This window comes from Drosophila ficusphila, unplaced genomic scaffold (genome assembly GCF_018152265.1).
Source record: "Drosophila ficusphila isolate 14025-0441.05 unplaced genomic scaffold, ASM1815226v1 contig_791, whole genome shotgun sequence".
Classification (NCBI taxonomy): Eukaryota; Metazoa; Arthropoda; class Insecta; order Diptera; family Drosophilidae; genus Drosophila; species Drosophila ficusphila.
In genome coordinates, this window is record NW_025064737.1 from 19,644,248 (window position 1) to 19,668,811 (window position 24,564).

At 45.5% G+C, this 24,564-nt stretch overlaps 4 protein-coding genes and 2 non-coding genes across 8 annotated transcripts; 3 read left to right on the top strand and 3 right to left on the bottom strand.

The window, feature by feature from the left end:
• Positions 1-59: 59 nt before the first annotated feature.
• Positions 60-3,253, top strand: LOC108095901 (ATP-binding cassette sub-family G member 5). Its single transcript, XM_017197223.1, has 12 exons — positions 60-91; positions 335-490; positions 573-681; positions 740-930; positions 1,280-1,424; positions 1,479-1,944; positions 2,003-2,120; positions 2,176-2,269; positions 2,330-2,468; positions 2,527-2,718; positions 2,806-2,992; positions 3,051-3,253. The coding sequence occupies exons 2-12, from the start codon at positions 431-433 to the stop codon at positions 3,162-3,164; spliced, it is 1,815 nt and encodes a 604-aa protein (XP_017052712.1). The 5' UTR covers positions 60-91; positions 335-430; the 3' UTR covers positions 3,165-3,253.
• A 225-nt stretch (positions 3,254-3,478) lies between these two features.
• On the bottom strand, positions 3,479-12,059 carry LOC108095900 (mucin-5AC). 2 transcript variants are annotated; one of them, XM_017197222.2, is made up of 6 exons: positions 11,975-12,059; positions 11,372-11,509; positions 9,202-9,416; positions 5,946-6,150; positions 5,453-5,761; positions 3,479-5,384 (listed from the first exon to the last, which is right to left on the bottom strand). In XM_017197222.2, exons 2-6 carry the CDS (start codon positions 11,409-11,411, stop codon positions 3,763-3,765), a joined length of 2,391 nt encoding a protein of 796 aa, XP_017052711.1. In that variant the 5' UTR covers positions 11,412-11,509; positions 11,975-12,059; the 3' UTR covers positions 3,479-3,762. The 2 variants fall into 2 exon arrangements, with proteins under 2 accessions (XP_017052711.1, XP_017052710.1); XM_017197221.2 differs by having other exon boundaries at positions 5,946-6,186.
• On the top strand, positions 6,898-9,116 carry LOC108095903 (kinesin-like protein klp-20). The gene has a single exon (XM_017197224.2). It carries the CDS (start codon positions 6,997-6,999, stop codon positions 8,326-8,328), a length of 1,332 nt encoding a protein of 443 aa, XP_017052713.1. The 5' UTR covers positions 6,898-6,996; the 3' UTR covers positions 8,329-9,116.
• A 7,552-nt stretch (positions 12,060-19,611) lies between the features above and the next one.
• LOC108095924 (prolyl 3-hydroxylase sudestada1) lies at positions 19,612-24,480 on the bottom strand. 2 transcript variants are annotated; one of them, XM_017197257.1, is made up of 7 exons: positions 24,323-24,480; positions 22,253-22,343; positions 22,055-22,194; positions 21,801-21,998; positions 21,098-21,292; positions 20,420-21,037; positions 19,612-20,012 (listed from the first exon to the last, which is right to left on the bottom strand). In XM_017197257.1, exons 1-7 carry the CDS (start codon positions 24,375-24,377, stop codon positions 19,699-19,701), a joined length of 1,611 nt encoding a protein of 536 aa, XP_017052746.1. In that variant the 5' UTR covers positions 24,378-24,480; the 3' UTR covers positions 19,612-19,698. The 2 variants fall into 2 exon arrangements, with proteins under 2 accessions (XP_017052746.1, XP_017052747.1); XM_017197258.2 differs by lacking the exons at positions 19,612-20,012; positions 20,420-21,037; positions 21,098-21,292; ... (1 more) ...; positions 22,055-22,194; positions 22,253-22,343 and adding an exon at positions 22,472-24,131 and having other exon boundaries at positions 24,323-24,479.
• Positions 21,359-21,430, top strand: Trnad-guc. The gene has a single exon. It is a non-coding gene; the product is annotated as a tRNA-Asp (tRNA).
• Trnad-guc lies at positions 21,612-21,683 on the bottom strand. Its single transcript has one exon. It is a non-coding gene; the product is annotated as a tRNA-Asp (tRNA).
• Positions 24,481-24,564: the final 84 nt, after the last annotated feature.

Genomic DNA, 24,564 nt, shown 5'->3' on the forward strand with positions numbered 1-24,564 from the left:
GCCATACCAATTGGAAAGGCCTCTGCGGCCAGGCAACAGTTTCAGTTCAGTTGGAACAGCGCGCTCAGTTGGTTTGGACGTGTTCGCGGAGGTTAGCAGTGTTACAATAATTTTATTAATTTTTTTATGTGTAAAAAATAGTTGAAGTGCTGAACAGATAAACAAAAATTATAGTGGCTGTTTAAAATAAATATTACTACTATTAAAAGTTTTTCTGATTTTCATAAATATGTTTTAGTTTTTTCTAACAAAGTTTTAATTCTGGTTAGTTTTTCTCTCTACACAAACCACTCTCTAAATTATTCTCTCTTTGTATTTTCTCTCTATAAACCAGCTCTTATCCAAGCCTCTCTTTAGCCACGAACAGAGTACAAGGCCCAGAGAGCACAAGAAGTATAAACAAACAAAAGCAGCTCGCTCAGTGGTGGCTATGAAAATGATCGGCAGCGATTACGTACTGGAAGCACACAACATTTTCCACACCACCGAGGTAAGTTTTCTTCTCTCTTAACTCGTGGAAAACCCCTCAACAATAAATTTTCTTTGTTTTCTTTTGGTTCTACCAACAACAGGTCGATGGTGGTGGCTGTTTTAATGGAGCCGGCAATTCGGCCCTGGTGCTCAAAGGCGTAAATCTCACCGTGCACAGTGGCGAGGTTATGGCCATTCTTGGATCGAAGGGTATATAAGAAATTTTCTATCTTGTGAATTAAATAACTAAAATATTTTTAATTTTTAGGAAGTGGCAAAAGAGCTCTTCTCGACGTAATCTCAAGACGAGCTGATGGAGCCACTCGAGGTCAAGTGCTCCTCAATGGATCTCCCCTTTCGAAGGCTTTGTTCCAACAGCGTTGTGGTTATGTCACCCAATCCTGCACCTTTGTTCCTGGACTCACGGTGGCCCAGACTCTACACTACACTCCCACCATTGTAAGTAGTTATTAAATACAAAATGGAAACCGAAATACACAAATTTTAGGATATATTTAGTAAGACAGGTAATTCAGATATTTCAGTTGGAAGTTTTTAAATTTTGGAAACTTTTATAAGTTAAAGTAAGCTTGTATTCTAGATATAATTTCGTATTTTAAGATCTAATGGCTGTATGCCTTGTTCAAAAAGATTAAAATACCTACATGGGCACTCTTTAAGACGTATAAGGTGGTACTCAAGGTATTATTTATTGAAATGAGGTAGATTCGTATCAGTTATTCGTATAGAAGAGTATTTGGAAAAAAGTTCTACTTATTTAATGGTATAATACATAATCTCTTTACAGTTAAGTGGTTATCTAAAGAGCTCCAAGGTGCGTCAAGTGTTGGCTGACTTGGCCCTTTCACAAGTGGCCCACAAGCGCGTGGAGTATCTCAATATCAGCGAGGCACGTCGTCTGGCTATTGGTATCCAATTGGTCAGGGATCCTGGTTAGAAATTCAAATATCTCTTAAAACCATTTAATAATTTCATATTCCTTTCAGTGATGTTATTGCTGGATGAGCCCACACACGGATTGGATCCCTTGAGTGCCTATCTGTTGATATCCATTCTGTCCAACACGGCCAAGAAAACAGGATGTGGAATTCTACTTTCGCTGGAGAAGCCGCGCTCCGATGTGTTTCCTTTCTTGGATAGAGCACTGTTCCTCTGCCTCGGTGGAGTGGTTTATTCCGGAGGCACTCGAGCCATGTTGGAGTACTTCCACGGCATTGGATTTCCATGTCCCCAGCTGGAGAATCCTCTGATGTACTATCTCTGTTTGTCCACCGTGGACCGTCGTAGTCGGGATCGGTTTTTGGAGTCGAGCCAGCAAATCGAAGCTTTGGTGGAGAGATTCTCAAGAGAAACTCCCATTTCGGATGCGCCGTTAAATAATATGGGATCTGGCAAAGTGCCTCTGGCATATGGTAAGCCTGGAGAACTGAAAGTGTGGGTTATGCTATATCTGTAAGTATTTTTTAGAAAAAAATTAAACAACAGAAAATATAAATATTTCCTTATCTAGAAAACTACTAGCATCAACCTTCTCTTGTGGACTCGTGGGAATGAAAACACTATTCCTTCGCATGCTGCTACTTCCTTTGGCAATGAGTATCCTTTGGGCCTTTTACACAGATGTTGGAGTAGGTACACCAATACCTTATTTTAGTTATGAACTGATTAAAGTTTCCTTTCCAGGATGATGCCCATGGTTTCTTCACCAAGAACGGGATGATCCTTAATATTCTGGGTTTGTCTTACGGCTGCGGTATCCTGACCACCATATCCCTATGTAAGTAGTTTCCTCTACTCTTAATACGTAACGCCTTAACGTCTTTTTCCTGTTCTTCAGTTCCCATATGGCGTAAAAAGTTTTCACAGGACACCCCAGAAGGACTTTATTCTGGCACTACTCTTCTGATTGCCTACAACTCGGTTTCTATTCCCTTTTCCGCAGTATCTGCCGTGATTGCCAGCTGTGTTATTTACCCGTGAGTTTTGTTTTAATATTGTAAATAAGTTCCAAAATTACTTGATTTATTATTGCAGTCTTCTGTTGGATACAAAGTACAACAATGGCCTTGTCTTTGGCTATTTGCTGGTGGCCCTCTGGTCTAGTTTTGTACTCGCCGAACAGCTGACGATTGCCTTCCTTTTGGTGGTCAAGGTTCCTTTCAATGCAGCCATTGCAGTTACCTATGTTTTAGTCATCAGTATTGCATTGGCCAGTGGTACAGTGCGGTGAGTTAACAGCACATCTGTTAGATCTGCTTATAATTTATTGAATAATGTATATATTATATTTATTTATGTCATTTCTGTATTTAGTTCCTTCAAAGGACTCCAGCCCTGGTTGCAGGATAATACCAAGGGAACACACACACGATATGCATCTTCCCTGCTGCACAGCATCGCTTTTCAGTCGCGGAAACTCAACTGCACTCCCACCGCATCCGTGATTTGTCCCAAGGCAGCTGATTTTATGCACGAGCGTTTGGGATTACCAGATCCTGATGTAAGTATAATTCAAATATAACAACTTATCAGTTGAAAAATAATAATTCATTCACCAGGAAACCATCGATGTAGCAGCCTCTTGTGCATTTGCTGTGGGTTTGGCAGCCTTCAACATGCTAGTTTACCTATTTCCCATGCCGCGATGTGTTCGTCAGAAGTTTAAGGACTGAGGATTGTCAATTTTGCAATGCAATATTTAAACTATAGTTCTTCTAGATTTTATTTTAATTTAATAAAAAGAATCTCTGAAACTCATTAATATTTTAATGTAACCCATTTAAAAAAGGCTTTTTTACGAATTACATTTCATTTTATTTACAAGAAAACTTAAGGCTAATACAATTTCGTAGTGAATCCATTGAATATAAGACAACAAGTACAAAATAGTTCAATGCAATTTCTGAAAACAATCCTCCTCCTCTCCGGTCATCGTCGATACGGTTTTCGCTGCCAAATCGCTTCAATTCAACAATTGTCTAACGACTAAACATATATTCGCTTTATTTAAATAACTAGATACACGCATGGAAATTCATTAGAACGCATCTGAAACGGATTGAATGAATGTACGCGAGTGTTAATGTGGGTGTCAAGCGGTTCGTAAGTAGATATGTGTGGTGTGTGCAGATCTGATGAGCATGCTGTTTTCAGGGACTTTAAAATACTGTGGCACCTATTAAGTGGATGGTTTGGATTGAGGGGGTTTACTGGGTGTGTGTGTGTGTGGTTATGCAAGTGGTTAGTGCGAGTCCTGGGCAGGATAGCCGCTCAGTCCGTATCGTAGTAGGCGTAGTCGTAGCTGGTGTCCTCGTCCGCATGCGGAGGCCTCTTCCCAGCCGGCCGATCCTTCTTCTCCAGCTCCTTCTGCACCTTCTGCTCCTTTTTGCTCTTGCCCGACTTCTTCGACTCCACGGGTGGTGCACTGGTGGTGATGGTGGTTGTGGTCCGGGCCGTGGTCACCGGTCGTCGGGTGGTGGTGCTGGTCGTGGTGCTGCTGGTGCTGGTGGAGGAGCTGCTGGCCTGCGGACTAGATGCCGCCAGCTGTGGACTGTACTGCGAGTTGTACTGCTGCGAGGTCTTCTCCGCCTTGTAGATGTCCGCCCGCAGCTTGTTTATGCTGGCCGCTCCGAAGTTCAGCGACTGGGCGGTCTTGAAGAGCTCCTCCTCGTCGCTGAGGTCCGACTCCCTCTCCCGCTCCCGCTCCTTCTGGTACGTGGACTGTACGTGGCTGTGTGCCTGCTGGAAGCCGTGTGGTTGTCGGCTGGAAATCGCGGGAGCACTGGTGGTTGAGGTGGTGGAACTGGTGGATCGGTTGCGCAGGAAGCGAATGCGGTTGCGGGGGAAGTCATTTTCGTACAACTCCGGGTGGTACTGGCCGTCATCCTCGTCCACTGTGGAGTGGGGATTGGCAGTGGTAGATGGAGTCGCCGAGGTGGTTGCCTTCTTGATCACTCCCTGCGTGGGTCGGTGGGTCAGCTGAGTCTGGTAGCTCTGTTCGTAGGGCTTCTTGTACGTGGTGGGCTTGAAAGTGGTGGGAGTGTAGGGCTCCTTCACCCGCTGAGTAGCACTTGTGGTGGGGTAGTACACCTCCTGGTCCGCATAACGCTCGGTGGTGGCCTTGTAGGTAATGCTACCTCGACTGGTGAAGGATCTTGGCTTGGAACTGGGTGCAGAAAACGGAGCAGGTTCCTGGGCACCCACTCTAGTCACTTGAGGCTTGTGCCGCTGGTAATGCGGTTCCAAATGGTTCTGTTTGTTATTCTGCGCCACCTGGAAAGGCTGTGGCTTTTGTACCTTCGCCAGGTCAACAAACTCATTTTGATTGATGAAGTTCGATTCCTGGGGGCCCAGTTTCTGTTTTCGCACCGCTGAGGTGGTGGGCTTGCTGCGCTTCTCAAAGTCCTGGACTCCTTTGCCGGTTACCTTGGTGGAACTGGCTGGGGGAGATGTGGTCTTGAACCGATAGGCACCGTTGTTGGGATTGTAGGTGGTGGGCTGAATCTTCTCCTGGGTGCCAAAGTCATTGGAACCGAAGCTGAAGCGACTGGTGATGCTGCTGCTGGGACGAGGAGTGGTCACCAGACTGTAGGAAGGTCCCTTGGTTTGGGGAGAACTATCCAGGAAATCGGTGTTAAAGGTGGCATGCAGGGTGATCTTCTTCAGGGACTTGGTGGTTCCGGGGGCAGCGGTGCTCGATGACACGGGCGTACTTGGTCCACTGGTGGATCGCTGTGCTCCCCTTGTGGGCGTGACCCGCGTGGTCTTGCGCTGGTAATCCGAAAAGTCATTGGGCTTGGGACGCGCAGGCTCCTCGTCGTATTCCCGACCCCCGTGGCGATTGGAGAAGAAGTGCGAGCTGTGGGAACCCTTGAAGATATCATCTATGTCTTCTGCGGATGGGAACGTGATTAGTTTCTTGGAGGCAATGCATTTTGTCGGAGGCTCTATTGTTTCTTACGCTTCGAGTCGTCATTGTTGCCGTAATTGTGGTTGTAATAGTTGCGCTCCGTCGTGGTTGTGGTCGATGTGGTGCTGGTTGTAGTGGTGCTGCTGCTGGCCAATGTGGTTGGCGTGTAATAGGTGGAAATGGGTCGCTTGCTGGGTTGCGTGATCTCCAAATTGGGAGTCGAACTCGAGCTGGAGCTGCCACCTGTTTGGGCGTAATTGTTGCGGGGGCGTGACTTCTGTTCCCCACGACTGTTATGGTTGTTGTTGCTGTTGTGGTTGTTGTTGCTGTTGTGGTTCTCCTTTGAGCGGCGGATATCGCCTGCAATTACAGATAACCCTGGTTAAAATAACTCCAAGTCACGGATTATATTTTCTTGAAATAAGTCTTTGAGTTTTCTTTAATTGTTCTATTAAAAGATTATAAACTTGTTAATCCCGTATATCTTGAGTATAGGTTAATCATTAAATTAATTTATTTAACAATTATTTTAGTGATTACTTACCAGTTTCGGCACGTTGGAGGTGGAAAGTCCCCTCCTCCTCGTGGGCGGATTTGCTATCATCTCCGCCGCGATAGAGATCGTTCAGGTGACCATTGTCGTAGAAGGAGGTGGCCTTGTCGCAGTCCACGTCCACCCAGTTGGCGCAGATCTGGAGCTCCTGGTCGAAGGCCGTCGTGTTGGGACAGAGGAAGCGGTAGTCCTGCACCTGTTGGACAAACGGATTAGCTCTTCGGTGAAGGAGCTGCGCAAACACACAGCGAAAGCATGAAAAGCACCAAAAACAGCACCATTAGATAGGCAGAGCACATGCAAAATTCAATGTTATAAGTGGATTCGATATAGTGATTTCGATAAAGCCAAAAGCAATTAGGCCAAGAACCAGGCAGCAGCTGCAGCTCTGAGCCAAAAATCACCTAAGTAATTAATTTATGCTATCGATTAAAACCCTCTTAAATGGTATCAAGTTTACACATTGCTAACAAAAACAAATAAAATATTGATGAATTGTATACTCCGTTTAGGTAACGAATATTTTTAATCAAAGTAAATGGTTAAACAAAAGATATTGAGTACCTCATTAAGAGAAAGAAAATCATGAGAAACTAGGAAAGCATTTCTTGTAATCACTTTTTTTAATTAAGAGTCAATGGTTAAGGGGTGAGCTCTCATTTCTCGAACATTCCCTCGTTTGGTTGATTAGCTTTTATGATCGCCAGTGTAGATGCACACATCCAATCAGTGGCTTCCTTGTGAGGTGAGCTTAATGCCACAGCAACCAGAAGCACTCGTTGGCCTGTCGCAAACTTTGGCATTTCCACTTGCCATTTGGCATTCAAGATGGCCCGAGGGGGAAGCTTCTGAGGCCAGCTGAAGTGAACGTTCTCGATCTGGTTCTCGAAGCCACCGCTCTGTCCCATTGCGCACAGTAGGCTAATTGACAGGCCGAAATGTATTTCACTACACAGGCACACTCCGCACAACAAAGCAACACACACGTACAACACAACTAGTTTTATCGTTTTTGTTTTCGTTTTCGTTTTATTTATTTACTATGCATTTGAGCGACGAAGGGTGTCATCATGGCCGGATACGAGTCTATCTATTCAGAAGGCTTGTGGTTGCCAACGAAAAGCAGAATGAAGTTAGTGAAGAGGCAGTCGCTGAGGTTCTGGATCAAGTTCTCGGAGGTCGAACCAGTACCATCTTCAGCTGCGGCGGAGTCTCTTTCGACGATCCCGCGGATAAGGTACACGACATCCTCAGCGAGCTCTTCACCAGCGTTTACTCGTTGGAGCAGAACAAGGAGGTTCATGTTTCTGTTCGGCATGTTCAATTCAGCGGGAAATCGAATGACCCGTCCGTGTTTTTTAAGCGAAGCAGTCGTCGATTCTCCCGGGATCACTTTGTGGCCACCGATCGAGAGGTTCACGCCTACATCGAAAAGGTGATGGGAAAAGTAAACCAGGCAGATGAACTTCCTCACTTCATTTTCACCGTTTGTGTGAAGCAGACACGTGGCGGACAGTCTCGTAAATGCAGTGGAAAACTGCAGTTGGTTTACCTAAGGCAACTGGCGGAGGATTCCCCGCCACTCGATTCCGACACTCCCGTGGACACGCTGGTGAATCTGTTCCAGGCCCTCGCCCAGAATCCCAAGACACACATTCGGTACCACAACATTAGGTTGGTTCTTCTGCTGAAGCAGCTAATGGGCAGCGGTTCCCGCACTGTGCTCGTAAATTATTCGCATGCTCCGGAAAGAAGGGACAACCTGGTGGTCCCCACATCTAGTCCTTTGCCCAACCAAAGTCTGCCCGCGGATGTCTGGAGGGCAATGTTCAGGCAGGAGCGAAGGAGGTACCAATGCTTGAGGAAGAAGGTCCTGGGAATGGTGGAGGGCAAGAAAGACCTGAAGGAGTTTCTTGAGAGCCTGGAGGCGAATAAAACTCCTGAGGAGGAGGAAGAACGGCGTGACAAGGAGAAGCAAGAGAGCTACGTGGAGCAGATGTTGAAGGAGATTCGCTCGGAAGCGGTCAAATCCATTAATTTGCTGCAGGATCTGCAGTCGAACATAGATCAACTTAAAGAGAGAAACTCTGCACTGGAGCAGCAGCTGGAGCAGAAGAATTGCCAGCTGCTTAGGCAAAGCTTCCTCCTCCGAACCGCCCTCTCAGAGCTCAAGGGTCGAAAGCGGAAGTTCCAGGAACACCTGGCCAAGTATTCGGACAATTTCCAGGACATGTGGCATCGACACAGCTTGGACATCCAGCAGCAGGAGCAAGTGCAACGGCTCCAGATATCGCAAGCCCTCGATGCCATCTGCCAGGAGGATAATCATCCAACTGAAGTTGCCGTCGCGGAAGAGCCCAGTGGAAGACCCTAGACTCGAGCGGTTTGCAGGCCACGAAGTCCCCGCTTAAAGGTCACCCAGTCGGTCGGCTTCCTCAGGTCTTGCCATCTCCAAAGCCATCCGGACCAGTCACGAACCATTCGGAGCCATCTCACACATAACCCAGCGCATCTGGCTGTGCTACTTTGCCATTTAGCTAACGCGGTGGAAACGAGCCGATGACTGTCGGCAAGTTCGTTGCCTAAGTCTTTCGTTTTGCCCGCCAGTTTTAGGCGCTGTGACGGTTGGGGATGGCAATGAATAGAAAAACTCCGTATCAGCCATTTACTTCTGTTAAATTCCCCGAGAAGTGCGCTTTTTTCCGTGTTTCTAATTTCTAGTTTCTAAACTGTTAAATCGGACTATAATCAAAATTAAATAGTTAAAATTTTGGAAATAATTAAAGAACTAGAGAACCCGCTGATGCTTTTTATAACTTGACCAATTTTCAGCCGACTTCAAAGTGTCATACCTCTAAATATTTGTGGCGGAATTTTAATAATAATCCAGTTCATGTAAGACTTTTTGTTCCAAGTTTCTCATGATTTCCAATAGAAGACCCATATCTGAACATCCAGACGCCATAACTTCGCCAATTTTAATCCGATTCCAAAGTGACATACATCTAAACGTTGGTAATGGAATTCTTGAACGAACTACATTTAAATCCCTGTTAATTTTTTCCAAATTAATATTCAAAGCTTGTAACTCAATCCACTCTAATCCTATTTGAAAGTATAATTACTCAAAATGTTTGTAAATATATTCTCATCAAATCTTTAGCAAGTACCTAGACTGTAGGCTATGTGACCACTGCTGCCCCGATCTCGGCCAGAAGCACTTGCACCCGGGCACAACAACACTCACCCCAACTCCGGGCAGCTTGACGCAGACGTGGAACATCTGGCACTGGGTTTCCGGGTCGGCGTAGTAGCCGCCGAGGATCTTGTCGTGGCAGGTGAACTGCGTCTTGGGCATGTTCTGCAGGCTGTAGGTGGGCCAGGGTCTGCCGAAGGCCAGGTCGTCGTCCTCGTCGAGCAGCTGGGCCTGCGCGAATCCGGATCCACTGCAGAGTGTCGTCGCTGCAAGAGGGGAGACAGCAAACAAAAACAACAATATAAATCAGAAATCGTGATCTGGTTAGCACCGGTCTGCTCTTCAAATGGCACTTTTGAGCGAGCACTGCTAGAATGGCTGTCTAGTGGGAACCGAAGCTGACTCCGAAGCCGATGCTGATGGTGATGCTGAGCTGACCTGGTCAAGTGACCTTCGGGCCGCATCACTTTCGCTTACAACTGCGAGACGAGCTCGTGATTTATGTGTGCCGGAGCACTTGCTGCTGGCTCCAAGGCTGTGGAGCCACCAACTCGGTTCTGCGAGTGCGCAAGACCGCTTTTTATTTACTTTTTCGGAGCATCGATTGCTAGATCGGTATGTCCGACTCTGACTCCGACTTCGATGCCGATGCCGAGCGACATCATTAACATTGTGGCCAGACGATATATGATCGCGGCGATCAGAAAACGGATCCACTGGGCACATGGGGGTCGCTCAATTAAAATGCCAAGTCAATCAGTATTGGGGATTACTGATGTCGTACATGTGTTGGGCATTAAAAGCATGCCTAATTACCCTGAGATTGTACAATGAACATGTATCTTTGTTGTCTCCCCGGTTTTTTGTATAAATATCTTCTCTATATTTTTTTTTTATTTTTTATAGCTTCTGTTCTTGGCGCAGCCAGCAGACAGCGGAAGATGGTTTCGCTGCAATTAAGGCAAGTGTAATTGCCATTGCAAGCAGCAGAACAAAGCTCCTCTTCTCTGGCTGCGAAATTGCAGTCGTAGGTTGCATAATCCCCCACTGAGCCCCCATTTATCATACCAAAAAAAAAAACAAAACAAAAAAAAATACAAAATCAGATCCATCCGAAAAGAAAAACTGTTAAAGGAAGCCCCAAATGCAAAACAAAGAGAAAACAAGCATGGTTCGAAGAAAAGAAAGACGATGGGGCAGCAACTCGACTCTGATTCGCATTTAATTCAAGTGAATTTCGAACCCAGCTTTTCTCCCATTGTTTGGCAGTGAACTATGACTGGGCAGATGGCATGGGGCCAAAAAAATAAAAACAGGCATCCAAGGCAGCTCTTTTGTTGCCCCCTCCAATGCAGATTGTTCGATTCCGATTTCAATTGCTCGCCTGCTGCAGTGAACCTACAAATTGGTCAAAACTTTGGCTCTTTGGCTTCCACGCAGCTGTGTAAATCCCCCGAAGCCACTGTTTTGGGCGTTGGCCCACTCCACTCCACTCCACTCCAGCTCTCACCGAAAACATAATTTACAGTATGGTAATTATGCTGATGACCCACTCTTAGCCGTAATTGCCATTTCTCAGCCTTGTCTTCATTTTGGCCTGCTGCGGGGGCTGCCAGTAAATTACGCTTCGTTTCAAATGTGATCGATATGAAACCCATTGAATCCCATTAATTTCTTTCGCGATGGACCTTGAACCAGCTGCGCGTTTCTATATGAGCCATGTTGAAAAACAAAAGCTAATGAGCATGCGATTTTTTATCTCTACCGATATGCCATCTTTAATGCTCAGACTGAATGTGCGATTGTTAGGAGAAGGTTGATAGTCTACAAATCAAACCAGAAAAAACCGTATTTTTCAGAGGGATAAAGGTTGGAAAGCTATAATCGAAATTTAATACCTGCTTTTTTGCCAAAGCCTATTTAATCATTTTAGTTTTAATGTATAGATTTTAAACAATTTTCTCCTAGTAAACTCTAAACAAAAGGAAAGCTAAAAGCCATTAAACCCGAAAAGGTACATAAATTAAAAAAAAATATTTTACTAAAAAAAGAACAAGTAAAGTAAATAAATGTATTCCCTAAATTGTTATTTCTATTAAGTCATTTTATATTTAAACAATTTAAGAGATTATTTTCCGTATTTTTCATAAACATTATAGAGTATATTTCAGTAATCCTTCTTGTAATCCTTCAATGTTTATCAGACAAGAATTTTACTCACCCAAAAGGAAGGCAATTATTGCACTTTTAATGCTCATCATGTCGTATTAGTTTTTATAATCCAAAATCAGGATGATATCCAATAGGTAATCCAGAGCAATTAAGCTGTTGGTTAATGTCGATTTTCACATGGGTCGCACTGCAAAACAAGAGGGCACAACACCAGAAAACTTATATGAGTATTGGAAGGGATTTGATTGCAAAACCCCGCAGCTGCACAAGATGTTTGTTTCTTTGTTAATTTTTGCTTGCTTTTCTTGTTGTCTTGTTGTTGTTCACTAACTCAACGCGAAAATCATCACCAGTTCGAGCGACTCATTTCCATGGCGAATATGCCACAAAAAGTTGTCTGTCATGTAGGAAATGAGCAGACGTCGGGGCAGAATTCTTCAAGCATCGATCGTGTATGTAAATGCGTACGAAATGTGTTTCGCAAGGTGCGAAAACTACGGAAAGCCCATTTAGAAGGTGCAGCGAAACGTTGAGAGACGTCTTCGTCTGCCTCTGCCGCACTTGGCTGGGCAAACGACGGAAAGCACTGAAAGAACCACCACCGACCAAGCCACCGAGGAGCCACCACCGAAAAGCAACCACTTGAACCAACCGCACGGAGCAGACAGGCGAACCAGGCGATATCAGCGGAAAGAGCGGAAAGAGCTCGCGATGCGCGATCTGTGACTTTATCGTCCACGTTGTCGAAGCGAAATGATTTCTGAAAGCGAAAGGAAAACCACTTGGAGCCCATCGCAGTGCGGCTGCCAAGGCAGCGGCAGCAGATCGAGTACAGTGGGACAAAAGTATGGAAAACTGTTTCCTTTTTATAAATTGCATGGATTACCAAATCCTACCATTTTGGACACTTTTGTTAACTATCACATCTAATACTGTTTACAGTTCTTCAGAAAGGGTTGATAATGTTTTCCAGAGCAATATTTGATTTCCTCTTTAGATTTTAAGCCTAAAAACGCCTGAACTTGAATGGATACGATGATATGATATGATATGACTTTTAAGTTGATAAAATTAAATTAATTTAAATTGATGAAAAAAAATATTATTGTTTTTTTTTACAATGAATCCCTATTTATTATATTTATATTATAAGAAAGTTAAATAGTAGTAAAATTACAAAATGCATAGGGGAATCAATATATCATGGTTATTTCTTAGCCAATATAAAGAGCCCACTGTGCAACGCCGACGACAGCAGCGCAGTGGCGTTCCAGCCTCGTCTAGCATCTTCGTGGTCGTCTGGCGTTCGTTCGAGTGCTTGGCTCTGTTTGTGTTTGTGTTACCACGGCTTCTTGGTTCTGTTGCCTTTTTGGTCGGGCCTCGCTGTCGTATGCTTAACGCGAATTACGCATACGCAGCGTGTGACCGAATGACACTTACCTGGCTGCATTGTGCGCGATACACCACCTGCCAGGAGTCGTTGGCGCTCATCACTTACGTCAACTGGCCGCAGGGCCAGCTCATGATTATGGGCAAGCAATCCCCCGCCCGATCAACGACCCCCACATCAATTACACCCGCTGCACACTAAACAAAAATACGAAGGAAGGTATTTTTACTTGTATTTCAGAAGAGTTAATAAATAAAATTCTTATAAACTAGAATTTTAGCAACGAATATATGTTGATATTATAAAAATAGTTTGCTTTCTTCATGTTTTTAATGCCGAAAAGTATGAATAAAAATAAAATTGAACTAAGCCAGATACTCCCATATTTTTCTGATTTGTAGTTTTATCTATAATACTTATATTTTTATTAGGTTAGGGTTTTCAGTATTGTAAATGTAAAACAATTTATAATTTAAAAACCTGTAACCTAATTCATAAGTATTACATTATATGTTCCTCTTTTTTCTGCCCTTTGAAGTTCTGTATTTTTGCAGTGCAAGTGCAGCTGGGCGCTCGTTCGTCGCTGGTTGCATCTTCCGCTGGGTATTATGTCATAGCCGTGGCGGGGCTTTGTCATTTGCTGCCCCATCTGCCGCTGCTGCCGCGGCTGCCACATCGGGGCAAAAGTCGCGGTGCCACCGCCAATCCGGTTATGTGTATATATGGGTGAGTGTGGCACGGAGCTGGGGAGTTCGAGGGAAGTGCGGGCGGCGGGGAGTTCCTCGGCATTTGCTGCAGTGTGGGAATTTACACGCCTGCTGCTTCGGCCAGATCTTCTGGCGGATCTTGGGCGTTGCTGGCTAGATTCTCTATACTCGCTGGGCAGGGAAGCTGGCTGGCTGGCGAACAACCTCAAGCTGTCACCTGGAAACGCGAGCCGAACTGGCAGCTTGGCATTTCAAAGTTGAGGTTGCCTGCCGGAAAAGGCCAGCCAAAGTCATGCAGAAAAGCGAGGCAGCTGGCGAAAAAATGTCAACTGGAGGACGAGCCTGTTCGCCTGACTGCTGCTGCTATGACTTTCAACCCGGAGCCCGGAGCCCAAAGCGGAGCCATCTGCCATCACAGCGGAGCTGTGGGAAGTGGCCGCCATCTTTCTAATTTGCTGGCAAATGCGATTGTGCAATCGCCGTGGCAATGCTGTTTGTAATAAATGTTCGCTTTACGATCCGACTCCTGTGTGTGCCCATGACTCACGCGATCCCTCTGCGTGGGAAAGGCCAGCAATAAGGAAGTCAGTCGTAGGTCCGAGATCCAAACACCCAATTGTTCCCCGAAGATGAGGTTCGACACGATCGCTGTCGCTGGCCATTACACAGCACCTAAGCGGATTGGATTCTAATTAGCGGGCGCTTTCAATTAAATACCCATCTATTCGATGGATACGAAACGGCGAAACGGCCTCGGACTCCACGCCTGACATTGATGAATGTGCTCGCCGACAAAGACACGAATTCGGTGTTCCACCTGGCAGCTACAAGCCAAAGTACACGCCAGAATCCACTGGCGGGGTAAATTATTTAATTTTTACTCATTATGTAAGCGCGGTTCGCCAGTAAGAGTGCCGAAAGCATTTGCACAACGTGTGGGAGCCGGTGGAAAATGCATTCACCGTCGCCAACAGCAGCTAAAAATTCAATTAAGCTGAAGATGCGCCTGAGCAGACTCTCGACTCTCGGCTCTCGATCCCATACCATCCCATCCAATCCCATCCATCCTATCCAGCAACGCGCCAAAAAATGCCAAAAAACCAAGCAGTAGCTGGTGTACAATAAGAGACGACTACAGAGAGAGAAAGATGTATCGATAAGATCATAACCAAAAGTATTTTTTATTTAGAATTACCTTTGGCCAAGAAAACACATCAATTGAAAGGCTGCAATTGAAGTGAACAGATGAAAATATATTTTTAAAATTTGGATACATCTTTTTCCCAGTGCATTAACGAGTGTCGGGGATTGCGATTGGGACTCGAGCGGGAATTGGAAACCCAGCTCGTTGAGTAATTGTGCAGCAATGAGCATGGGCTGCCAGCAGATTTTCCCGTTGATAAAGTGCAGCTCTCGGAAAACCTTTGGCAGCGTACCGCTCATAATAAGAAATTGCACAGGGTACATATAAATGTATTTACACACATATAATTTCCCATTGCTGAGATTGGGATGAGGATGAGGATTCGGATTTGGAATCATATTCGGGGACTCAGACGTTGCACGTGGCAGCGACAGCCGCAAATGGAGACGGAGACGCAGCTGTGCAATTTACAGTACAGTTTTATGGATGCGACGCCGCTTGCGAAACGCAAAGCTTGCTGGGATTGGATTGGATGGGATTGGAATGGGTCAGTCAGGCAGTCGGACAGTTGGCCACTTGGTCAGTGGTCATTGGTCGGCGGTCAGTGAATGGACTGCCTGGCTAATTTGACGCATCGCCGTGATGCGGCACATTTGAAAATCTGCATGCGGTGCACGTAAAAAGTCTCCATAAAAACGAATGACTTAGGAAACGAACTTGTTTCCGATACTAGCTACTAACTACATATATTTTTCGCTTACTAGTTTAACTGTTCAGTAAACGAAAATTGCTACTGAAAATCTGCAGGCTGATGATTTCCTATCTGAAATTAATTTCAATTATTTTAATCGCATTTACTTGCCTTTTCCAGCCGACTTAAGCTGTCATTAGCTTTAAAGCATCCTCAGGAAAAAGGGCATAATTTTCATGGCTTACCAAATAAGTGCAAACTGGTTTAATTGCTGAGCTTAACGAGAAAGGAAAACTTGTTGCTTTAAATCAAATGAACTGCACCGTTTTGAAGAATGGATTAAGGCGAACCAAAATTTTCTCAGTTAACCATAAAACAAAAGAATTTAATTTGCGAATTAAACTTTATGTAGGATAAGTACAAACAGGTTTATGGCCTGCGCCTATTGACAGTCAATAGATTCAAGCATTCTAAATTGCATTTGTTGGCACTCGTAAACCGACTTAAGCTGCCATAAGCAAAGCCAACACAGCCGAAATTTGCATAAAATGTGCATTAGCCACCCGCCTCCGCCGATCCGGCGACCTCGCCACCACCACCACCACCAGCACCACCGCCATCATCATTATCACCATGGAGCCATGGATGCATAGATGCATGGAGGCAACCACCGACTTGCAACTGGCAGCCAAGATCTCATACCATCCCAGCCATCGGAGCGGCCACACCAAGGCGCAACTTGTGCCGAAATCTGCACGACGAAACGTGAGAAAATGTTATAGGCATTGCAGTTGCTATGCCACGTACACACACATACACACACACAGGCGAAGGAAAATAAATAATAAAAAATAAAGAAAAATATTCGGTAAATTATGGGAATGAAATGGAGGAAGGAGCGGGAGTGCGGGGGTAAAGAATCCGGCGCTCCAACTTGCAGATGCTGCGGTCTCTGTGACTAATTGCATGCCCATACAAATGCACTTTTCGTAATGCTGGAATATGTGCGAATTATTATGCAGTCGAATCTTCATTGTAATCATGGTAATGAGCTCTCCGGAGCGGAGGCTTCGGCATTGTTCGTGATTCTTCTGGCCAGAGATTCTGAGCCAAATGCCAAATGGCTAGCGCGATGACCAGGATGTTGAGCTTGGGCTCTGTCAAGACAACTTTTATTTTATGTTAATTCAATTAGACGGCGACTTTTGTCACCCCGCCACAACGGCAGCCGCATTGTCTTTGTTTTCCCTTAGCTCTGCCCACCAATGGGTCTTCTTCTTTTGGCCAGCAAACATTTTGCACAAAAACGTTTTTGAGGAGCGCCACTTGCTGATCGTTTGTTTGCCAAAAAACACGACAACAACGCCAGGCAATATAGCAACATCCAGCGACAAAACAGCAACCACACTTACAAAAAAAACCTAGAGTAACAGAAAAGAACAAAAAATAAAACCTACTACAAAATATTTAAATAAATTATCTAATATTTATTACATTTAAACAATTTCCCTTCAATACAAGCTTTTATAACACAACTTTTGTTTGTAAAATTATGCTCTTAGCTTCTAACATCTACTTTGTTTTCAGTGCACAACAGCAACAGCCTGAGAGCTTCGGTCGTCGCTGATTTATGCGTTTTGCAGCATTTAAATTGGCATTTATGTCAAACTGAGGTAAGGGTAAGTAATATTTTGTATAATACATTTTGCTTTATTTGTTTTATAAGCGAGCGTCCTTGGGGTTTGTCGGCTTCGACACTTTTCCAGCCGGAGACTCTTTCCCATGGCTGCCACTCGCATCCAAAGATGACGATGATGATGGCTTTGATGCCGTTGCATGGTTATTTCTTTTATATTCGCTCAACGCTCGCTTTGACTTTATTGAGCCGAAACAAATTGGTTAATTGTTCCACAATCACTTGCAAGTTTGGCAATGCCCGACCGGGTGTAGATTGCCCATTACTCCTCTCGAGCGTAAGTGAACTTTGATCGCCTAGCATTTCTGGTCAGAATCTGCGAGTTGCAGCCATAACTTGCCGCTCACAAATCGCTGCTGATCCTCAATGCGAGATCTTGAGTCAGCGTACCGTATGCAGACAAAATGCCAGTGGCCTTGGCGCGAGCTGAGAATGTTGCTGATGCAGCAGCAACAGCAGCAACATGAGCACGGAACGGCAGCAACATCGGAGCAGCAGCAACATCACTTCCACTTTGACGCGATGGCTGGATCTTTCGAAAGCTGCCAAATCCGTTCGGCTTTCAATGGCCGTTATAGTTTCAGTGCGAGTGTACATTTTTTTTTGGCTTTTTGCTGGCTTATGTGAAAAATCACATCGCTTCTTGTCAACCAAACGAATTGCCCAATAGGCAGCAATGAAAATGTGTTGGCGTAATTAATTAAACAAATTATGTGCATTGCGCAGACGCATTGACGTTTTTGGTGCAGCCGATTTTTATTAATTTCACTTAGCGGTGGGAATGCACCCGAGCTATAAAAGTGCATCAGCGGCAACAACCGCCGGTCCACTTTTGGTCAAAATAGTGATTACAATTGCAACCGTTAACGTTTGGCAATGTGGCTTTTACGTTCGCCAGCCATATAGGCAATATTATGGGCGCACCTGGCATCTCGACTTCGGTCTCCCGAATCGAGTACGAACCGAGTACGAGTTCGAGTACTTTGTGCCATTTTCGGGACCCAAGAAATTCTTCAACTGCAGCTGCCCGGTCGTCAGTCATTGTTTGTGGAAAAGCGCGGCTCAATCAATTATTAATTATACGCCTTGTTGTGCCCGAGTGTTCGAGTGGCAGAAAGACGGAGTCCATCCATTGTCTGCAACATCTTCATATCGAACAAATCTCCGCTCCTCCGGCCATTTTCCACTTGAAGCCGCCGAGGTGTTTGGCAACATTTAACAACCGCATCAAAATTAGTTTCGTTATTGTGTTAGCCTTCGGCTGGCCAACTTCAGACTCCAAAATCGACTTCGCTTCAATTGATTTTTTACGTGCGTGTGCGGTTTGCCGTGACTGAGTGCGTGTGGGAAAGGGTTATTTACGGGCCAATTCCGAGTCCCGGAAATGCAGATGGCCCTCTTGCGGCTGCTGGCCAGCAATTACGGCCGCAAATAGGCGTCACCAGAAAATCCAGACTAGGCTGAGACTCAGAGCCAGACTGAAACTCCGATTCGGATCCACCATATGCCGGCGCGGCACAAAAACCATGACACAAAGCCACTTGGCTGGCTGGCTGGCGGCATTTGGCGATCGCTAAAAGTCACATTGTTGACCTTTTTGCGGTCTTGGGGCCGCGTGGAGAAAAGGTTTCTGTCTCCTCTGAAGTCCCTGTCGCTCTGCGCGGCTCATTAAAATAATATTTAACCTTTGGGTAGACAAATACTTGTTGAATATGTACAGCTATGCAGCGAGATCTTTTCGTTTTCGAACGAGCAGCTCTTTGTCGAGAGCCAACGAGCCGTGAGCAATTAAAAATTAACTATTTACTTTTAATGCGCAAAGTTTGACGCCGTCGTCGACCCCGGCCCCGCCCCTTTTTTCTTCTCATCCTCCCTCCGCTTTGGCTGTCCACCAGCAATTGAATTCCATGTTTAACGAGTTTTGACAGCCGCGTATCTGTGCCTTTTCCGTTTGCCTTCGTCTGCTCATTTGCAATGGAATCTCATGCAATTGTGATGGCACTGTCTTGAAATGTAAACCTCGAATATCTGAAGAGCTTAAAATTCCAAACGAATCGGAGAAGATTAACAAAGCTTAGTAATGACATCCTATAATTATAGTCTCTCCTATGACAGATTTGTTCGTTATCTGGCCCTTTAAATTGAAATATAAGCTTTCATATCACAAAAATTGGATGTTTTGCCCATCGTACAGATAAATAAACTAAAAGCGCAGTAAAATCAATGTTTTTAATACGACTTAGCTAGAGACTGCGTGTCTGTTTTCCTGTCACGGCTGACATTCATCCGGCAGCGAGTCTCAGCTGAACCTGACCTATACGCGCCGTTCACACGCTGAGTGGATTCTGCTGGTCCCAGAGACTTGAGTTCCCCACCAGCCATGACATTAAATGGCAACACACCCATCTCATAAAGCTAATTTAAGAATAGTGGCACGTGGTTTACTTTTCAAATATTTATCTCCCAACAGCACATCCAAATTTTTCAGTATTTCACCCTTATTCATACATACACCATTCACCAGAATGATAGTACGAATCGTTTGCAGCTACCTCCTCTGTATGACAGTCTACAGCTTGAACATGATGCAATACCAAGCCGACAGTAATGGGAAGCCCCGAAGCAATGACGATGACAGATACTGCATAAAACAACATAAAATAAAGTGAACCAATAACTCGCAGCGGCAGCAGCATATTAAGAATATATAGTTTTAATGAGGAGTGATACTATTTGGTTACGGCTCGTTTACGACTGCTTTTCCTTCCGCCTGGCCTGCAGCACGCTGCGCAGCATGTTGAAGGAACTGAGCACGGGCACCATGATGGGCAGGAAGAGCGGAATGTAAATGGCGTACTTCTGCTCGTCGGGGAAGTACAGCTGCGCCAGCAGACTCGCGTCGAAGAATCCCCGCTCCGAGGCCACGAAGGCCCGCTTGGCCAGCACCGAGGCATCAGACAATCGGTGCTCCAAAAGGGCAGCCTTGGCCGCCAAAATGTCGGCATAAGAGTTCGTTATTGCGGCGCCGACGTCGTCGTCTATCACAATATAGCTGATTTGATCTAAACGAGAGGAGGAAGCCAATAATAAACTATAAGGTCCAATTAAATGGGTTATTAAACTTCTCATGCAGTAAAAACTTAATGAAATATTAACTACCTTAACGTATTAAAATGCTTCTTTATCACAAAGATCTATAAAGAAGCCATTGAATGTCTTTAACGAAAGGGTCGTAAAATAACGTGCTTGACGTCTATTTTTTTTAAATCGTATACAATAATTAAATACTCATTTTAATAATTAATAATAGGTTTAGCTTATGCAAAAGATATGTTCAAACTACATTCAGTTTATACAGATCATTGGACACGAATAACTGAACGGTTTTAAAAATGTTTTTTGACTGCATAGATATTTAGTTTGTGTCTTGCCAAAGTTGCCCTCCTTTTTTTATGGATACAAATCTTACCCAACAATTTGATGAGGCTCTGTAGCGTGCTGCTGGCCGTGGAAATGTGGCGAATGGCACTGCGTCTTAGGTAAGCCTCATACTCCCAGCGACGCGGTTCCAGCTGCTCGATGTCCACCACCTTGACGCCTTCGATCTGAATCTCGCTGCTGATGTCGAGCAGCTTGTGCAGCTGGTCGAGCATCACCTGCATGTTATCCGTGGTGCTCACATGGTAAGGCAATGGCTGCTGATCGTTGAGGGCTGCCAGGCAAACATGTTCCGGGGGATTGGCGATGATGAAGCCTCCCCAAGGTGGCGAAATAAAGGCATCTACGTTGTTCCGCGTCAATCGCTGATCCTTGCTGTTGTAAATATGAAGTGGAGCCGTGTGGCAGGGTGGAATGTATACGACCAAGTTAATTGCCGGCTTATCTGTGGTGCTGGCGCTCAGATTTTGGGCAATCGAGGTGAGCAGATGGGGCAGCGCGGATTCCTGCAACGCGTAGTGTCGCCCCAACTTGCTCTGGTCGCGCACCTGCTTGAGATCTGCCTCAATGGACACGCGGTACTTCCACTGCGATCGCACTGTGTAGTTGGAAACACCAGACACCTGTGCCAACCAGGGCTCAATATAGGCTGCAGGAAAAGGAAGTATAAGTATTAAGTAACTATCTCTCTTACGTCCTGAAAGCTTACTCTTAACAGCCATGGCAATGTTCCACTGAGCGTGGGTTAGTCGGGGCTTGGGATTCAGAACGGAAACAATAACATCGTAGGCTGGCTGAGGAGCTTCCGATTTTGCTCCCATCCTCTCGTCTGTACTTAAAATTTGATTGATGCGATATGTCTGCAGGATCTTTCCGTGCAGCAGCTGTGCGATTTTGTTGGAAGCTGGAAAGGATTATAAATAGTTATTTGGTTAAAATTTAGTAGGAAAGAGTCTCCAATCGTTCACCTTCCTCGATAGTATAGTGGTTAGTATCCCCGCCTGTCACGCGGGAGACCGGGGTTCAATTCCCCGTCGGGGAGATTTATTTTATTAAACAGTTTTTATATTTAAAGGATTCGGAACTTTATTTTAAAATTAAAAAACCGATATATTTTTAAAGAAATATATATTTAAGCTTAGGCAAGTTGGTTATAAAATTAAATTGTATATTATTATAGAAAGACAAAATATTGAAACCAAAAAAAAAAAACCTCTACCTTCCTCCCCGACGGGGAATTGAACCCCGGTCTCCCGCGTGACAGGCGGGGATACTAACCACTATACTATCGAGGACGTTGAAATCCCTCGGTCCATTATTGGATATTTAAACACAACAAAAATATTGAAATTGAGATTACAATCTATTCCATTTATATTAATGTAATTAATAGAATACTGTGATATACTTACTTGTGTCACTTCGCATCAGGGCCGATCTTTCAGTGGTTAGCAGCAACTCTTCCTGCAGTTTGGGCCACTCAATAAACATGAAGTCACCAACGGTCTGGACATTCCCTTCCAGCAAGAACTTTTCCAGAGCCGCAGGAGTATGAGCTTCCTTGGTCTTGGTAGTCGGAGTAAGCTGCTTAAATTCAACATTCCAAATTTCTGAAGAAATAAATGTTTTTAATAAAATATCTATGAATGGAACTGCAATTACCCACCGCTATTGCTGAAGGCGCTTTGCAGTTCCGTGATGAGCAACTGTCCACGAGTTGGTTCTTGAGTGTAGATGGCCACCTGCACAGCCGTTTTGATGGGAACCTCGCTCAGACTCAGAATGTCCGATGAGGGCAAGTTGACTCTGTGAATGGAACAATTATGGATCATTCGGAAAACGCCTCCAGACATTATTGACTCACCTATAAACAGTGGTAGTGCGCCACCACATGGGCACGCCAATGCCGATGATGACCACGATAAAGGCAACCGTGGCCCCGATTCTGAACTTATCTGCAAAGTCAAGTAGAATTGTGCGGTTAGTTCCTAGATTGTTTCGGTTCTGTACGTTTCTTGGTCCTAAGCTTAAAACAACTTATAAGGACTTTTCACTTTTTTTTTAAAAAATAACTCGTTTGGGGTTTTTGTTAGATTTTATTATGTTAATTATTTGCTGTACATTAAAACGGTATGAATGTAAATATTGAAGAGTAATTGTGCGCTTTTTATGGTTAAAGATCACAGCCTACTCCTTGTAACTGCAGGAAATAACAAAAACAGGGCCCTTCTCCAGGGGCGTGTTGCGCGACACGTATTTGGTGAACTTGGTGGTGCCCTCGCACCGGTACACTATGTTCAAGGCATTGTCTACGGGCGTTATGGTGAGCAGAACGGAATCGTCCTCTTCCTCGCCTTCGTAGTCCGATTGTCTGCCGTCCATCGGTGTTTTCCCCGCTGGCATTTCGGCGTCGGGTGAGAGGTATGTGATCACCGCTGCTCCCTCTGCCGCGTTCAGGTAGTAGACCAGGTCCAAAGTATTCTCCTCGCCGGCCAAACCGTCTCCCAGCACTGTGTAGTTGCCGTGCGACCAGCGTTGCAACTCCACGCTGCAAGTTGGTCTCTCGGCTTCAGCTCCTGCCAAATCCAGATCGGTAAAATCTCGCAACAAGTCGAACATGGCATGGCTGCGGAACAACTGTATCAATTCAAGGATAGTGCCTCTGGCAGTTGTCAGATCCAAAACTTCATAGTTGTGCGCGTTGGCGGGACCCTGCCTCCACCACTTCAGCGTGTCTGAATCCGCTAGCAGCTGCGACCGCGCCAGTTCGAACTTTTCCCGCTTGAAGAACTCGTACAAGCAGATCTCGGAATTCTCCTCTATCCGCTTTTGAATGCTTCGGCGTGTGGCGCTCTTCAGATACACGTTATTCAGAAAAAGGCCGAGCGGTGGCTTGTTCAGGCTATCGGGCTGCAGGTAATTCAAGCGGGGAAAGGCGCGCAGTGAATCGGCCACGAAGGCCTCGTTAGTTTCGCCGTGGAACCAGCCGTTAATGGTGAGCCGCGGGTAGTCAAAAGTGGTCACTTCACCCACCTGATGGAAGGAGCGCGAGCCCACCTTAAAAAAGGCGAACTGGTTGTCTTTGGGGGCAATCTTTCGCTGCACCGGGAACTGTGGAAAGCACTGGTCGTCGCTGCCAAAGATCTCTAGGCAGCCGCCCTGCGCCTCCGTCCATTCCTCCGCTCCCTCCCACGGCGAAAGATAGTATATAAAAGCCACTTGCCGATCTTTAAGCAGGTCGTCGTGCACGAGCAGATAGTCGCCGCAGGTGTACATGCTGCAGGAGGCAGACACATAATCCAGCTTAAGGTTGGTCACCTTCTCCAGCCAGGGACGCACTTGCTTGCGAAGTACCTGCAGGAAGTTGGTCAGCAGTCGGCAAGTGGGCATATTGGATAGATCGGTGCTCTGGTAGAACTCATACAGGTCCATCTGCTTGCGCGACCACTGCACCTTCTGGATGATCTCGGCGACCAGCGCCTGGCTTTGACCCTGTTTCAGCATGCCGGGAAGCAGGCATATTTGGAAGGGATCGGCAAACACCTGTGCCCCCGTGTGTTCCTCCTTTATTTCTTGGGTCTTGCCCGCCGTCCAGGTCTTCTGCAGCCACTGCGTAACTTCCGGCTGCTGGTAGGTTTCGTTCAGAAACACTTCCTTCGCCTCGGGAGCGTCTGCCAACCGCAGGATCTTTCGTTGCGGCTCGCCTCCTTGGTCCTTGGAATTATCCTCCTCCGTGCAGCCATCTGCAATGGCAACATAGTGAATTGGTTGGCATTAAGATAGGGCAAACAGGGGCATACCTTAAACTTTAATTTGACTGTTTCTAACGCACACCAGCACTCACACACGCGTTATCAAAGGTAAATGAGCACCCGATGTGCCGGCACATCTCGGTTTTACGTTTTGGGGCGGGTTTCTCAGTGTTTCCACTTACCTTCGTCCTTGTCTTTTCGTCTGGGCTTTATTGGACTGGAGCTCGTGGTTTCCATTGTTCTGTGGGTCAAATTTTCGGGAAAAACGTGAAACTCAGCCAGGGAAAATAAAAGATTTGGCTTGTGCAGTTAGAGATGGGCGGCGGAAAGTATCGGTTGAGTCGTGCTAGGGGTTATTGTTTGGCTGGTTTCAAGAAATGTCGGTTTCTTAGTTGACAGCACTGATGACTCGTGCCTTATCACG